The 16,083-nt window shown below is 53.7% G+C and overlaps 2 protein-coding genes across 6 annotated transcripts in view; one reads left to right on the forward strand and one right to left on the reverse strand.

The window, feature by feature from the left end:
• Positions 1-16,083, reverse strand: part of LOC149341146 (uncharacterized) — a 147,765-nt gene that overhangs the window by 101,644 nt on the left and 30,038 nt on the right. For all 4 annotated transcript variants that reach the window (XM_089543036.1, XM_089543034.1, XM_089543035.1 and 1 more), the window contains exon 3: positions 2,486-2,759. In XM_089543036.1, coding sequence (XP_089399162.1) covers positions 2,486-2,759 — 274 coding nt within the window. The remainder of the gene's footprint in view (positions 1-2,485; positions 2,760-16,083) is intronic.
• The window catches only part of LOC149341147 (retinol dehydrogenase 14-like), a 243,055-nt gene that overhangs the window by 63,712 nt on the left and 163,260 nt on the right, over positions 1-16,083 (forward strand). The gene's annotated exons all lie outside the window — the stretch shown is intronic.

Genomic DNA, 16,083 nt, shown 5'->3' on the forward strand with positions numbered 1-16,083 from the left:
CGCTGGGGTCTTCTTCGGCGCCCCTGTACAGATTGCGGGACTGCCCCCCGAGACATTTTCGTTATATTTTGAATTGCTTCATTTCTGGACGCGTTCGGTTTCGCACGTGCGCTTCTGCTTTTGTTCGCGTGGCCGTGCGCTCGCCTAGAGGCGCCACAGTCAACTCTCGCGGCGGAATTCAAACCCCGCTTAGCGAAAAACCTGACCGGACGTTTACAACATTGTGGTAATGCTCATTCCAAAGACACTTGCCGTGATATGAAATGCCGATGCCAGTCTGAGTGTTTTACAACTCTAAAGATGCAGCATGTCCGTCGCGTTTACGACGTCAGACGCACATGAGCGCCACGGGCAAAGCTGCAGTGAAAGCATCATGTTGTCATGAGCGACGTTATTGCGTTAAGACCAATCAGCGATTGCCAATCGGGACAGTCAGCAAGGCGCGTTGGCACGATGTCATGCGTGACATCACTCCACTGTGACCAACCAGTACGTCGCGCGCGCTCTCACAACGTCATGAATGACGTCGCTCTGTTCTGACCAACCAGCGTGACGCGTTGCACCTTGTGTGTTAAGACAACGACAACAAAGCCGCGCAAACGCGTCTTTAACAGCTGCCGCTGCAAAAGTTCGGTCTGCGCATATTGCGTAGCTATCAGGAGTGCTCACGACACCGAATAATATTTCCTCGCCGACCCGAAGCTTCTGTACCGAGCAAGCTCGGTTCCCTCGCGTCGTTGGGGTGTTCTTCTATATTTGATTCGAAGCATGCGCTTCCTCGCTTCAACCCGCTCGTATCGCGCGGACCCCATGAGCGCGTACCTCAAGGGATTTGGAAAATTTGAAAAATTATCGCCTGAGTCGCTTCCCCTTACTGTACGGTTTTATTGCGCACTTAGACTGTTGCGAGCCAGATCTCGCTCCGATTATTTTACGACGGCTTGAATAAGATCACTAAGTGCGCTGCCTTAACCAGGCAGTACTGCCGTCGCGCCACGTATAATTCGCGAAGATCACGAGTCAACCAGCTGCGATGGCTACAGGGAGAAAATAAACACGCCCAGAGGAAACACTATATAGTAGCCAACCTTGAAACAGAAAGAGCGAGATTCAGAAAACATTGGGCGGTAAAGTAAAATGCTGTTGACAAGAAAAGAGAGAAGAAAAGAATCCTCGCAAGTTACTGGTTTTCCCAGCAGATGGGCAGCGGAACAAACGAAGAGAAAACGAAGAGAGAATGAAGGTTCAGTCCATCGTGCCTGTGCGCCATGACGACTTAAAAAAATGAAAAGGAAAATCATTTTTCATTTTTGGACAATTCGAAGGGAAGCGGTTTACTTTTCCAAGCTACAGAGCTGCGTGTGCGAGAAAGAAACGCCACGGGCAAAAAAAATAAAAAATCGACGCCACTGACGATCCTTCCTGTCAACAAAGAGAGACGATGGGGCATGTTCTTACCCAGTGCAGAGTACTCCGACTCTTCCCCACTCCGCCTCCCTTTATATAGGACGCCACCAAACAGAACCCCAAGAAGTTGGGGGATTTAAAAAATGGCCACCCTGAGGTCTCCTGTCAGAATCGGAAAAAAAAGGATCTGTGCAGAAGCGCGAGAAAGCAGTTTATACAGAAAGAAAAGGAAACTGATGTTGCCGATTCTAAGTAGATACGTTACGATATGTAAGCACAACTGCCAGCACGCTGATATAAATGAATGCTACCATCTTAGCGGCATGGCGGCACAAGATGGCGCCACTTTCCCAATTCGCGCGATTCCGCCTTCTCTAAAAAGCAGGCGTGAAACTTCCGGCTAACCAGCGTCACCTCGATACCCCGGTGCGTCTTGCAAACGGGGAACGTCAGCTCGAAACCTCTTGTTTCAGCTGACATTTTCAAAGCTTCCCGCTTTTGTAAGCACGAAATATGCGGCACGTTGCTACAATTTCAAGTCACCGAGTGACACTGAGTGAGATCGCGAGACGCTTACGAGGCGACGTCGTCGCTTTGTCAAGCTCTGTCTGTCAGGTTTTGGAGCGAGAGCTCCACTGCGCCATGTTTCGCCAAGGTCATCGGGTGTTGCAGTTTGACCTTCAGCAAGAGCGCCGGAGGTGTGGCTATGACGTCAGACCATGTGACTAGGCGCAACTGCAGCCGCCGCGCCACTGCCCCGACCGCGGAGCGGCCGCCGCTTCGCCAGATGTGGTCATGTGATTACGCACGCGACTGGACGTTCGCAGGCGAAGCCGCTCTCGCATGTAGTTTCGCCATGGATTCTGAGAGCGCGGGGCTGACAGCGTGTCTGAACCTCCTGCGAGGCGTTTCAAGCGTCTAACCCGGCGTTGCCAAGTGTAATGGAGCTGTCGCTCTGTCTAGGTTTAGAAGAGTTAAACCACTGCCATTTTTTTTTCCACCTCTTTCGTATGTACACTCGTCCCGCACTCGTGAGAACTGCGGCGCCGTTGGTAGTGGGTACGAGCCCTGCACTGACCTGCTGCTGCGTGAGGTTGATGGCGTCCAGCTCTCCCAGCCAGGCCCCGAGCAGCTTCTGGGGGTCCACCTCGGCGTCCAGGTCGAGCTCCTCGTGGTCCGAGTCGAGTTCGGCCTCGCTGGTCGAGCTGTACGCACCGTCCTCCGAGCTGCTGCGCGCGCGGCTGCCGCAGGGCGGCGGTGCAGGGGGCCCACCAGCCTTGTTCAGGCGGCCGGCGGCGCACTCGGACGAGGAGGACGAAGACGAGGACGCCGTGGACACCCACGACCTCGTCCTGCAACAAAAGGTTGGAAGGATGAGTGTTATGAGCGTCCCTTTTGAAAGGGCCACAGAGATCGGTACCTTTTTTTCTCATATATTTTTCTAACCAGCCTTCCAAACTTTTTTTAAAAGGTACTACCCACAAAAACAGAAATTTAAAAGCCTTCTACGCTATACAAACTTTGCATCCTGAACTACCGCTTTAGGTAACTGCCCTGTTTTTAAGCCATCAATCCGTAACAGTTTCTCACTAATGTCTACCGTCGGTACACTCACATTATGCCTACGTTACCTCTGGACCCTAAGGCATCGGAGGTACTGTAGTGCCTGCACCGCTCTCCAGACGGACAGTGCCATATTTCAATAAAAAAAAAATCAGGGGGCACTTTTTCTCTCTAAAGTGCTGCAAGGCGAAAGCCTTTCCTTGCGCACTGTTTGGCATTGACTGCGAGACTGTTTGGACTGTACTAGTGCTTTATTTCACTACAAACTTTGACTACACATTACAACTACACACTTTGACTGCTGACTTTGACTGCTTCTTTAGCATGACTCTCTCACTGCTTCGATGAGTTCGCTTGTATCCATGGCTCTGTTCGCAGTAATGAGGTATGTAATGTGGCAACCCACGGACGCCTTACGCTACCTGCCGGAGCGGACGACAACTATCTTATTAGTTGTCTGCTCCTAATGGGGGTGTCAGGCATCTGTGGGTGACCTCATTACTTCGAATCCGCGCACTCTGACGTCATAACCATTTCTACCAACCGAAAAGCGTGACACCTCTGCTGACAACTTCTGTGTTAAAGGCTTTCACCGTAATATGCTCACTTGTTTCTTCACATTTACAGCGAGTACAGAGAGCTCACCCTGGTGCTCGACACAATATTCAGCAGGAAACAACAACCGACACTAGCCGTACCAATCGCGGGCATCTGCTGGACCACGGCCAGTCGACTGTTCCAATGAGGTTGTTGCGCAAAAATTTCTAGAATTTCGACCTTTTCAGAAAGCTGCAGTGTATCTGGGTGCCCCACGCCTGTTCTTTCCGGCCTACGGAAGGCACTTGTCCTTTTCACCAGAGGGCTAAAATTTGATTACGCAAATGTGCAACGGTGAAGCCCACTCTACACGACCGGCAGGTTCTGTCGGTTGGACAGACGAATGGTTAGCGTCTTGTAGAGGACACACGTGCATTTACAGCTGAAGCGCAGCGACCGGGTTCATTCCTCCCAAACGCGCTGCATGTATACAGAAAGAACCGTAACAATGGATAGCAAAGCATGCCACTGGCTCGGAAAGACTCACTAATTTGTTTCCACATCAGAGAAACAAGTCTACAGCGAAAAGTAGTGTCGCTTGAGAGTTAACTGAGAGTTTTAGCATAGCGGAGACGTATTAGCGTTTGCGTGTACAGCATAAACATATGCCTGCTGCGCACGCCCAGTGGCAGCTGCTCGGCCGGGCGGAACACGCACATGCCACTGCGCATGCGCAGCAGGCACACTTTATTCGGCGCACGCATACGCTGCAGTACGCTTCCGCTATGCTAAAGCCCTCTCTAATGTCCGCAACTGCGGTACGTGTACGTGAGAAAAGGAGTCATACGGAAAGAGAGAAAATGTCGTTTTCAGTGAAAAATGAAGAATAATAAAAAGTTAACAACTAGGTGTCACGTCTTCTTACGCAGAATCGCAGCTCAAACTCAACTCATCAAGTTTTCACATGCTGATCGCGCGCGTCGCGGCCGAGTCAACTGAGCCCTGGACTAAGGGTCCCACCGATATCATAAAAATTAGGTTTTCAACAACAACAATGTTCTAGGCCTTACGGCACCACCGTCAGGTCATGCTCACAGCAGCGAGCGCCACGCACTCATCCGTGCTCAGGGTCGCAAAGACAGCCTCGGATGTTTGGCGGGGCACCACTGCATTCTCACTGCGGGCCGCGAATTCCTAAGCGAAGAGTTCGCCAAAAGCGAAGCACGCAGAGAAAGTAACTCGGCCTGCCCTCCCCAGTGATGGGCAAACGCGCGCGCGCTCAGCTCCGAGTCCCGCCGGGGCGTCTGGGCGCGGGGGTGAACCCCCGACTCGGGGCCCCTCGCTACGCGGTTCTTCCCCTCCTCCTCCTCCTCTTGTGTGCCTTGGCCATAGCGTGCCCTTCCCCCCTTCCCATTTTTTTCGTCCTTGGAGGGTTTCACTTTGCCTGTGCTATTGAGCGGCGGTATTCTGGCAACGCCCTCACAGCGAGGCGCTGCAAGAGGGCTGCTGCCGTTGCAGAACGCGTGCCGCTTCTTCCTGAAGCGCTACAGATAGCCAGCTCGGCCGGGATCGCGCCCGTGTCTTGCCGAGCTCATCATGCGCGTCTGTCCAAGTGCTTGCGGTGTTCGGAGGAACGCAAGCGCCGCCGAAACCTTCCAGTGTTCATGGGGGGTGATCGCCACAAAGGGAGCCCTCGCAGAAATGCAGCGCCTCTCTCCAATGTGCAGTCGGCGGCTCGATGAATTTGTGTGCTCTTTATGTAACTTAGTCACCCTCTGGCTAACGCGTAATCGCAACACACACCCCTCTGCTGTCCTACCGCAGCACATAATTACATACGCCCGTCGAAGGAGACAGAACTCAAATGCTGCTAACTTATCTAGAAACGCGCTTTGAACACGGGACTCGGAAGATGCTGAAAGACAGCTGGAACACGTCGCGTGTTTCTTCACGCGGAATAATTGGCATACGCGGCTCTGACACCGTGCGTAACCATCGGCTCGACGGCTGTCCTGACCTGTGCAATGCTTGCACAGAGCAGTCAGAACACGCGCTTTTCGGACTGCGGCGAGGAGGTGGAATCGTCGGGTGCGCTACATGAAACGCTTCTTCGTTTTCGTCCCGCCCCAAGAGGCTCTTGTATAGGCAGATTTGAGCAGAGCATTCGAAATATGCATATGCAACATCGTACGCGTCCAAAATGTGACCAACTCACCTTGTTCTTATGTCCACCGAATGCTCGATGTCGACAACGAGTCATTACACCCGCGCGAGGACACGCAGCCGCTGAGCAGCAAAGTCTACGCGGCGACAGAAATTTGCGGTCCCATTGCCAATGCTTATGTCTTCAGCCGACCGCGTTACCCTGCTTTCGGTATCCTCCGCGCCGGCCTGGTTTCGTGTGTGCCAGCCACACGCAGAGACAAGGGGCCAACCGGGAGATCGACCTGCATGCTGCTCCTCGTCTCCATCAGAACATGGAAGTTGGGGCCTCGCTAAACACTGCCAAGAGCGCGTCCATGCACGAGACCTAAGCCTCGCGCCGAGCGCGGAGCGAGGCTTCGCCCACTCGGTCGCACTGAAGAGCTCCGTGCGTACGCCTGTTAACCCGACGCCCTCTTAACCTCCGTCGCTGTTCGAGGAAAGGACGGGCCGACGCGAACACGCAACGGGCGCGCGAGTGCGGGCAGCGGCGAACCCCCGCCGGTCAAGAAGACACGGAGAGGCCAAACACTTCGCGAGGGCTGCAGCCGTCGGCGGCTGTCACTCTGTTTGATCTTAAGTTTGCTCTCAGGAACACCGGTACCAAGTGGATGGGAGCGCGAGCGCTCGCAGCCCACGAAGACAACGTCAAAGAGGCCTTTTTCCATCACCACGCGAGGTCTACGGCACACGCCGCAACGCCCTTCGCGCCACTCGGCGCGGTATAGGACGAGTCCGGTGGCAGGCCGGTACCGCTGCCCGCCGCCGTCGTTGCGGCCGGGTCACTGGACTCGAGCATCGCGGAAGTAGCGCTGAAAGGCGTCGACCAAGAAGCGAGCAGGTAACTGCTATAACCAACTTCACGCGCAGTCTCGAATCAGGCCATGGCGTGAATGGGTGTGTGTGGAGGGGTGTTATTACGTATAGTCGGATAAAGCGAACATTGCGAATACTGCCGCATATGTACTCGTTAGAAAATTCGAGAAAACTTCGGCTCGTGTTGCGACTACGCGTGTGCTCTAAACAGTGACTTACCCTTCGAAGCATGAAAAGCTTTTAACTCCCGCGTTCTTCGTGAACTCACGCTAGAGCTTAAAAGAACGTCTTGCTGGGCAAGTTAGTAACTGTTCATATTTTGTTACAGGCGCGAAAGAAGACACAATGCAAGGCAGAAAGACGGGACGAAGCGCCACTCGCGACTGATTTATACGAAGGCAACACGCACAAATATATAGCGTCTTACATGCAAGGAATATAGAAATCATCTTCAAAGTTGATATGATAGCGAACGGGTGAAAAAGTTGTTCTCAGCCTTATACAAGAATATAAACGTGTCGCTGACGCACATGTTTCCTTTCTTCGCAATAAAAAAAGCATCGTTTAATTCCCTAGCTTTTGTATCTTTGTTGTTGTTTTCTTTTCTTTTTTCTTTTTTGAGAGAGAGAGAGAATTCGCACACCGGAAAAACATGGCTCACAAGAGCGTGACTGGCAGGACCTTACATGCTTAGGCATATTTGGGCCTTCTTTGTTTTGCTCAACGTTTATTTCGTGTTCCCTGATTCGCTCGTTAACGCAGCGCCCTGTTTGCCCTATACAGGAGCGGCCGCACGAGAGGGGAGTTTCACAGACAGGCGCCGAACTTGAGGACGACGAGCATGACGCAGGTCGCAGCCGGCACTTCCGTGTGCCGACCTTGGCAGGTGGCGAAGTATGACACCGTGCGGTACGTATACGTGTGGGGGGAGGACACGGGGCTGTTATGCTATCGCATGATATACATGCTTCAAATCAGTGGAGAGGGAGATTTCCCTCTCTTCACACTGCCACCTGCCAACCGAAACTTCACACGCCAACGCCGAACACTTTTTTTTTTTTTTTGAAAATGGGCGTTCTAATGCGAAACCATTAATAAAATTGTAAAGTAGATGGCTGCGCGTTCCCCGTCTTCGATATATGCGTGGACCTGAAAGCGGAAGCCAGCAAAACCGACGTTCCAAATGAACGCACGTTTGTTGCAAGCTGCAAATAACAAAAAAAAAAAACAGCGGGACTTACGCGTGCTTCGGCAGTCGGCAATAGAGACTTTTAGAATAGGGTGACGCTATCGGTTAGGGGCATGGGGAATAGCGGGGGACAGTGTGCAGGCGGAGGACAAAAGCACCCCAACCTCCGGTTATTGTCCTGCACCTACGCAATGCTAACCCCCCTCCCTCCCGCTATATTACCCTATGCCCCAAACCGATAGCGCCACCTTATTGTAAAGGTCCCTAATACTTTATCTGCGCCATCGAAGAACGATTCCGCGGCACCGCAGGCAGGCGGCGCGCAACAGAAGTTCCGCCTTGACACAAGAACCGGCGCTTAACGACTGAGCTGCAAAAAATTTAGAGGACTGAGCAGGGTCCAGGTGAAACGGGGGTTTTCCGTTCGCACCATTAGGGCAAAACACACTGAGGAGGAGACGACAGGTGGCTGCACGCGCGTGAATTGTGCAAACGCTCGTCCAAGCAGCCGCACACGAGGGACACAGCTCCGAAGAGAACAATGGGCGCGTGACGACGGGGGCGTGCCCTCGCGGCCGCCGACGGGGCGGCAAGGCCGCGGCTGTGCCCTCCACGACACTCATGAGCTGTCGGCTGGTTTCGACTCCTCGCTGGCGCCGACGCGTACCGACACCGCGATGACTGCGGACCAGCCGGTCGACAGTGGTCCGAAGCTCGCCGCTATGACCTGCATGCTCTCTAAGTGGATAAGCCACACCAGAGAGCAAATATCATAGTCGTAACGAGGCCGATGAGCTGCGTTTTTGCTCAGACAACGACGCGACATGTCTCCTGCGCAGGCATGTAGCCAGAAATTTTTTCCGAGGGGAGGGGGAGGGATGGATTGCATTGGGGTGTGCTCGGGACCCTCCCCCCCTGAATACGTGCCTGTTCCTGCGACTGTCGCGAGGAATGACCGTCGCGAATGAAGGTCGATCATCAGGGGAGAAAAGGCGCTGTAACTGCCTCCCTCTGGGCGGACACCTCAACGGCACCGAGAGGGAAGGGAGGGATGGAGGAGTTAGTGAAACACGGACGAGCGATAGAAGCGCCGCATATATTAGCGGAAGGCTCTGGATAAATTTCGGCCACCTGGGCACATGGGGGTCGTCTTTTGCATGTCGCTGTCGCAGAAGGGCGGCCGTTGTAGAAGAGACTGGATCCCATATTTTCCTGTTCAGCTGCGGAACTCCGTAATCAGTGAGTCACGTCGGTTGGGGCACCGTTGGTCTCAAGCAGGAGACAAGTTCTTTCACAAAAGTGCATGGCCTCCGGATTCGCTGCCTCAAGGAGCAACAAGCAGCAAGCGGGCACAAGCTGGCAGACTCCGTCTACAAGCGACTGGCCAAGTAACATGTCACCACCTATGCCTTGAGCGGCGGTTCAGTCGATTGCGAGAAACGCTAGTGGCTTCCCCACAAAACCGACGAGCAGTGCGCGTCCCGCTTCTGAGCCTCTTCTGCGCGTCCCTCTTCTGAAGAAGGTTCCCTCTTCTGAGCAGACATGTCAGGCGCGCTGAAGCGCGCTCTCCGTCCGCCCGCGGAGGACATCTTCGTGCAAGTGATTTGGACCAGACGCGATGCTACCCTTTCGAAACCTGCTTTGCGTGATTCATTTGACTTAATCCGCTTAAAACGCGTCAGCCACACATTTGTCAAACGTTCCGCGCCATGATGTCTGCGCACGACGACAAACACGGCACGTTATATTGCCAGACGTAATTAAGCGCTCGACAAGGGCAGCGTCAGGAGCGGGAATGCAACATAGAAGTAGATCTGCCCTTAGCCGCTAATGTGGCAACCGCCGCCTTAGCTTTTCACAGCTCATCTAGCTTCGATCAGGCTTGCACGTCAATTGAGACAGAATCTCTTGCACCACGACGGAGGAATACAAAGCTCGCGATGATGACAGCGCTGTGGAGTTCCGGCCTCCGTGTCCGTTGAACCACTGCGCCCAGTCGCCATGTGCGTGAGATACGAACCGCGACCCAGTGCACGGCATGCAGCTGCAACATCTGGGGAAATCAGAGAGGACAGTCACCGGGTCCTAACCCTTGTGGTCAAGCAGCCCATAGTGCTTAGACCTATTCCGCCCTCGTTCACGATGAGGAGTCAAAACAGGCGCGCAATACTCGCACTACCCCTCTTGATCTAGATGTGCACCGCGGTTGCCCCACTATTCCGAGGAGTCAGGAGGCAAGCGTCGCCTCAGAAGTCACACTCAGCAAGGCGAGCAAGGACAGCGCAGACGCCTTTCTCGGTTTCGCACGCGTCCGTTGCGTCGTCCCTACCAACCCGTGCACTGCGCGACCCCCACTTAGCAGATGCCAGCGAACCTGTGCAATCCGTTCGGCTAGCGACACAACCAGCGATATTGGCCGCCCCATTCTTTCTCACGGGCGGCACGCTTCCACAACGCTGCGCAGAGCTAGCGCACGAAACGGAACACGGGGAGACTTTCGCGAGCGGTCACGCGCATCATGACGCATGCACGCCTGGCACGACGAATAGAAGCGTGGAACACAAGCTCGAACGGTGGGCCAACGCAGGCACAACGTGCGAGGGCTGCGTGCGCCACGTTTCCCCCTCCTTGCGGTCTTGTCTGGAGTGGAGTTCTGCGCGTGTCGCCCGTTAACTAAGAGCCAGAGTTAACTTCAGGCTAAGTTAACTAAGAGGCTGTAGTTGCTTTTGAAGCATCGTAACTGTTTACAAGTTGCCCTTCAATCGTTGCTTTCCTGCAGGAAAAGCATACAACTGCTTTTCTTGCACTTGCATGGGCCCTGATAGAGGGCCCATGCAACACAACCCCCTCAAGCGGCATTTCGTTCCCAACCATGCATCCGCTGCTTCCTTTCCAGTCTGCTGTTCGGTCTTTCCACCCAGTACTCTATTAGTAACTATTTCACTAACTAGTGTAATTTTAAAAATTTAGGGATAACTACCGCGCATGACTTAATTGGCATACGCACGTCGAAATGGTGTCATCGGCAGCTTTTAAGAAACTGTTTCTTGACGGCAAAGTAGGTAAAAGCAACCAAGACTATCAAGTTAAACGGCTTACAAAACATTTATTCAACAAGTCATGAAATTAAACACTATGTCCCATTCTGTTAACCCGAATCCTCAGAAAAACGTACCGCAAGGTAATCAGAAAGGGTTGCACCATTTTCTGTGGAAACAATGGGGGTAAGCATGGTTTTCCTATGTAAAACTCGTTCGCATAATCGCCCCTTTGACTAATCCGCCCCTGTGCAGCGTTGCCTACATATTCTCGAGTCCCGACCCAACGCGCTACTTTCTCACCGTATTCCCATACCCGCAACAATTGGTCCAGCCACGCACACACTCCCTGGACCACTTTTCGGGTTGAAGTATAATCAGGCCCGCGGTGGTGCAGGCGACAAAACAGGGAAAGGAGGAGGCGCAAAGGGCGACGGCGCGAGAGAGCACTGAACCCCCCTTTCACCCCAAGGCCGACCGCTTGGCGGTCCCCGTTCGTCGTTTCGCCTTTCCACGAAGAGAGGCGCACCGGAAAGCCAGGGCCATTACCGGCCGCGGAAGAAGCCCCGCGCTCGCAGGGCGTGGCCGGCGGCGGCGTTGCCGTGAAGCCCGCCGCGACGGATCGATGCGGCGCCCGGGGCCACGCAGGCTCGCATCGCGTGCAGTGGCGTAGACCGACGGATGTAGGTCGAAGCCCAGGTCGGTGTGCCGGTCACTTGTTTGTTGTCCGGGATTTATAAAAGAGGTTAGGGGATGCTGTATTTCGCTTATTGCGAATTGTTGATGCTGCACAAGATGCGCGTTGTTTGCCTCCTGTTTTTCATTCAAGGCACGCCAAGGAAAGGGAGCCCTCGGACAACTGATGCGTTCGCCGAGAGAAATCGAAATCCACAACTTGTCGACTTACACTCACAGGCTGTAGCATTCGGCTTAGGACAGGGCGAATGAGCCGTGCGAATAAGTTTGGCATGCACCGACGAATTTGGCCTGTCATCGTGCAGGGTAGATCGTCTGCGGTCATACTTACTGCATAGTAAACGAACGCAGTAATCTGAGTAGAGTGTGTAGTTTGATCAGCTACGCACGCGCAATTTTTCTCAACGATGTAGTGTCGACTGAAAGACATTACATTGCTACACAGCACACAGTTGATGCACTGAAGGCGCAGGCCCGCGTCGTCGTCGCCGATGCATACGAGTGAGAGCGCGATCAGGTGTTTAACTGGCCTGTAGTCTGTAGCTGCACTCAGTAACTTCACGACGTCTTTTTTTTTCGCTCCTAAGGAACCTATTTCTGACGTACACGTGCGTAGCAACGAGATGCAGCAGCATGCGGAACAACGCAGAGCATCTGCCCTCCGAGATCCGTAACGGGCCTCGCCACGTGATTGCCGGCTAGCTGGTTCCGGTGGCCGCCACCAGCCCATGAGCCCATGATGTACCTTCCTGTTAGGGGCAAATTTGCTGGCAGCCAGCGGGTTGCCCGAGCGCAGTAAATCGAAGAGGGCCACTCTCAATGCTGGACTGGATCGGGAGAGCTACAGCTCCGTCCCTCCGCATACTCTGAGGCATCAACAGCATTGATCGTCTATCATTTTTTCTTCCAAGAAAATCTTCGCGCGGCTGACACACGGGGACCCCAAGTGTCCCTATGTCCATGCCACAAGATCTGCAGGCAAGACAGCGGAGCGGCGCTGTGACTACCTGAACTACGCGGCGGGAACGGTATAACGATTCCGCGCACGGACTGGTGCCGCTAGAAGCATGGAAACCTTCCCCATCAGCGGCGACCCGGACGTCGTTATCGCCTCTAGAGCAACAGTCACGCGCGAGAGACCGCAACTCGAATCCTCCGATCGCGTCGCAGCGGCGAGCAGTAGTCAGCCCGCGAAGCCTTTCTCCACGCGGACGGCAAGCAGGAAGAGAGGCGTGCAACACGACGCGATACGATAAGACTCGACGCGCAAACAAGACCAGACCGGGCGAAAACCCGCGCACAATTCCGCGTGCGGCGGACGTGGCTGCTGTTCGCATCCGCAATATTTTAAATAATAGGCGGGCGTTCGCTAAAGCGTTAAGCTAGATGCGCAAAGTGCTTCGGAAACTACAGCCCCGTCGTGCACTGTATCAGGAAAGTACGCAGAAAGTGGCTCGTCTCGCAGGCTTCCGAAAAGCGAGTGCACAAGCGTTTACAGCGCGTAGTTTCCTTCCCACCCAACAAACACCCCGAAGCGTAGGCATTAAAACCTCTTCCAATAAAGAACGTCCGGGGACAAAGTCACGGAATTACTAGGGCTGGTGGTGAGCCATTATTTCGCCAAACCACGCTAACTCGGCATCACTCCGATCCTGTGCACTTCGCAGGATTGCGGTCACCATTTATTTGTATCAGCGGTCTGCCACTCACCTATGGCTCCTGCGTAGAAGGCACTCAGGCCACGTAAAATAAATTAAAAAGGAATGAGTGAAAAAAAAAAAACACTGCACAGGCAATCATACGATGTCATGCAACATGCACGTCATGCAGAGAGTGGGCAGTCAACGAAAGGTACGCCTGTCGGAGGTCACTGGGCCAGGCTCGAGTCGCCGGAGGTCACATGACAACGTGTTGGCGAGCTCGAGTATGCAATGGTCCGAACGGATCCCACTGGGCCCGGCGGACAAAAACAGCATCACATGTACGCACTTTCCGCTGTCATCTCTGTGGACTCTAGACCCCGCAGAAGCGCGGTGCCCGGCTGCTGGGGCGAGTCCCGAAATCCCGTGTATATTGCTCCAATGGGCAAAGACCCCTACAGCCACCAGGGCAGGCCTGTAGCCGAATGACAAGTGATTAGTCGCCGAGCCGCTTCTCCGTCCCCTCAAGCAGGAGAAGGGAAAGAGAACACCGCGAGACGCTGGGGACGGCTACGAAGAGACAATATTGGGATGCCAGGACCCCTACAATCGCCTACGATATATAGAACATGACTGAAAGCGATTGCTGGCGAGAGAGCTATAATTCCTCGCACTCCCGCTAGGGGAGCTATTGTAGCGCACCTGCTCTACGTCTCCCACTCCCCCGCTCCGCCCACACTGCCCTGCGGTCACAACTCCACCAAGAACGGCTTTCGTTTCCAGCTGTAAAAATGAATGAACACGTCTCCAATTCGACTATACTCGGCCACCCTGCGCGGATGCTGAAACCGTTTTCGCGAAAACTGCGGCGGCAGCGCCAGGCCGCCAATTACCGGCAGCCCGAAATGGCAACGGCTGCTGCACAGCCGTGCCTTTTTCCCTTCGACACCGGCGAGTCAGTCGGCGGCAGAGGGGCACCTACGCTGGGTGCGCGCAAGAGGCGATGACCTTGCGCCCTTCCCTATCGCGCCCGCAGAGATGCTTTTCCGCGCAACAGCCCGCCGTGCGAACACTCCGCCGCTCCCCGCGACAGCTCCGAGAAGCGTCTCCTCTCTGCGCCTCCCGATGACGAGCCGCACGAGGCTTCCATAGCAACAAGAAGGACGAGTTGTCGCAGGAAGCCGTGTCTCAAGGAGGAGGGGGCGCACAAGAACCGACTCACTCCCGCAATCTGCGTTATTTTCAGCAAAACTTGCCTTCGTCAGTCCGACCACCATCACCGTACAGCTTCCTCCTGGTTAGCTGAGTGGATCTGATATCCAGACGCTCTACGAGCTCCTACGAGGGCTAAAACACTAACACTCTTGTAGCATGGCCAGTCGCAATGCCCAGTGAGGCCAACGGCAGCAAAGCCAGCGAGGACCCCGCACTCACGCACTTGCCTGCCAGACCGCGAATTTCGATGGACACTGACAAATGCGTATACGAACACACGGATGACGCTAAGCGCTCAAAAATGTTACATTCACAAATTAAACCAATTAGTCAACAACGCAACGGTACGTGCTACCGCACTCGTGGCTTTGCCGCCGACGGTTTCACGCCTCCACGTCGTTCTGTCCATCTAGACGGGCCTCAAAAGACGCTCATAGCGGCGCCGGTAGGGGGCGACGTAAAACTCACAGTATGTGTCATGTTAAGTATCCGCGCCCTGCCGACGACTGCCCCAGCTCAGTTCGAGCGCTCTGAGTGTGTGGCGTGCCCTCACTGCGGTGGTTCGATTTTATCCTGTCAAAAAGTTTGCTCACATGATTGCCACCACGGATCAGCTTGGTGTTTCGTGTTTTGTTTCTTTATGCAACTCATGCTGGTGAGTATCAATCGCGTTCGGACGGGCTCAGGCAAGCGTCATGAGGGTCGTCGCCTTAACCTGCCATATTGTTTATCGCCCATTATCCCCCGACCCCCCCAAAAAATTTAGTGGCGACGGTCGTCTTCAACATACACAAAAAACATGGCAAACTAAAAAGGCGAGCCCTGAAAGAAATATTTCAACGACACATTGTGCTTGTCGCGACTGAATATTCTGAACAGCCGCTATCAGCTTGTTTAATTCGTCATAACTACCATCACCATGTTTTTTGTTTTTTCCCCAGTAAGCAATGGTCACAAGAACGTAAAACGCATTTCAAGGGGATTGAGGACTGCTCTATGCAATATTACTGTTCTCAGTACAAATGAATTCTTTGGATCTTTGTGGGTATGTTGGAGCTTGTCCGGCAGAGAATGATTCATTTAACTCGGAGAAAATTGGATTTAATAATCTCCCCGTCAGTTCATTCATAGTTGCAACATCCTCGCCGACAAGGACGGGTTGCCAGCGTTTTAAAGTGAATGACGGTGCAGCGTAGCCTCCATGATCACCGAACGCATTTTACTTGTGAAATCGGCCACTGATGGGGACACCTGTACTTCTTTTTTTTTTGCTATTTTCTAGCTTACAAAAGCTGCCTTTCCGGTGAGATTAGAACGCGGTACCCTATTGATACAGGCCAACCTTAACTTGTCCTGTCCCCCTAAAAAAAAGCAAATGAGAGGAAAGGCAGTAGTGGATCTCTTATTCCGTGAAGGGTGCTCATTTAATGCACCGTTGCTTTAAAGGGCGTAATTACAACTGCAGCACGCATTCAATGGATGTTGCTCAGCGAAATTTTTTTCCTGCGTTAGCAGTAGTATAGAGTAGTATAGCCTACGTTTCCGCAAAAGTAGCTATAACTGGAGCGAAGCAGTGCGAGAGACAAAGGCGAGAAAGAGAGATAGAAAGGGACCGCGAGGAACTAGCGATCGGTCCAGCGTTCTCGGTCAGTCGTGTTCTTGCGTTTGTCACGGAGACTCCCGGTCATTCGACAAGCGACGCCGCAGCAGACGGCCGTACAGCCGTACCGAAACGCAAAACGGAGGAGGTAGCAGCAACGAGACACTTCAGCTCGCGCGC

The sequence above is a fragment of the Amblyomma mixtum genome, chromosome 5, assembly GCF_055824585.1.
Source record: "Amblyomma mixtum isolate Tamu chromosome 5, ASM5582458v1, whole genome shotgun sequence".
NCBI lineage: Eukaryota > Metazoa > Arthropoda > Arachnida > Ixodida > Ixodidae > Amblyomma > Amblyomma mixtum.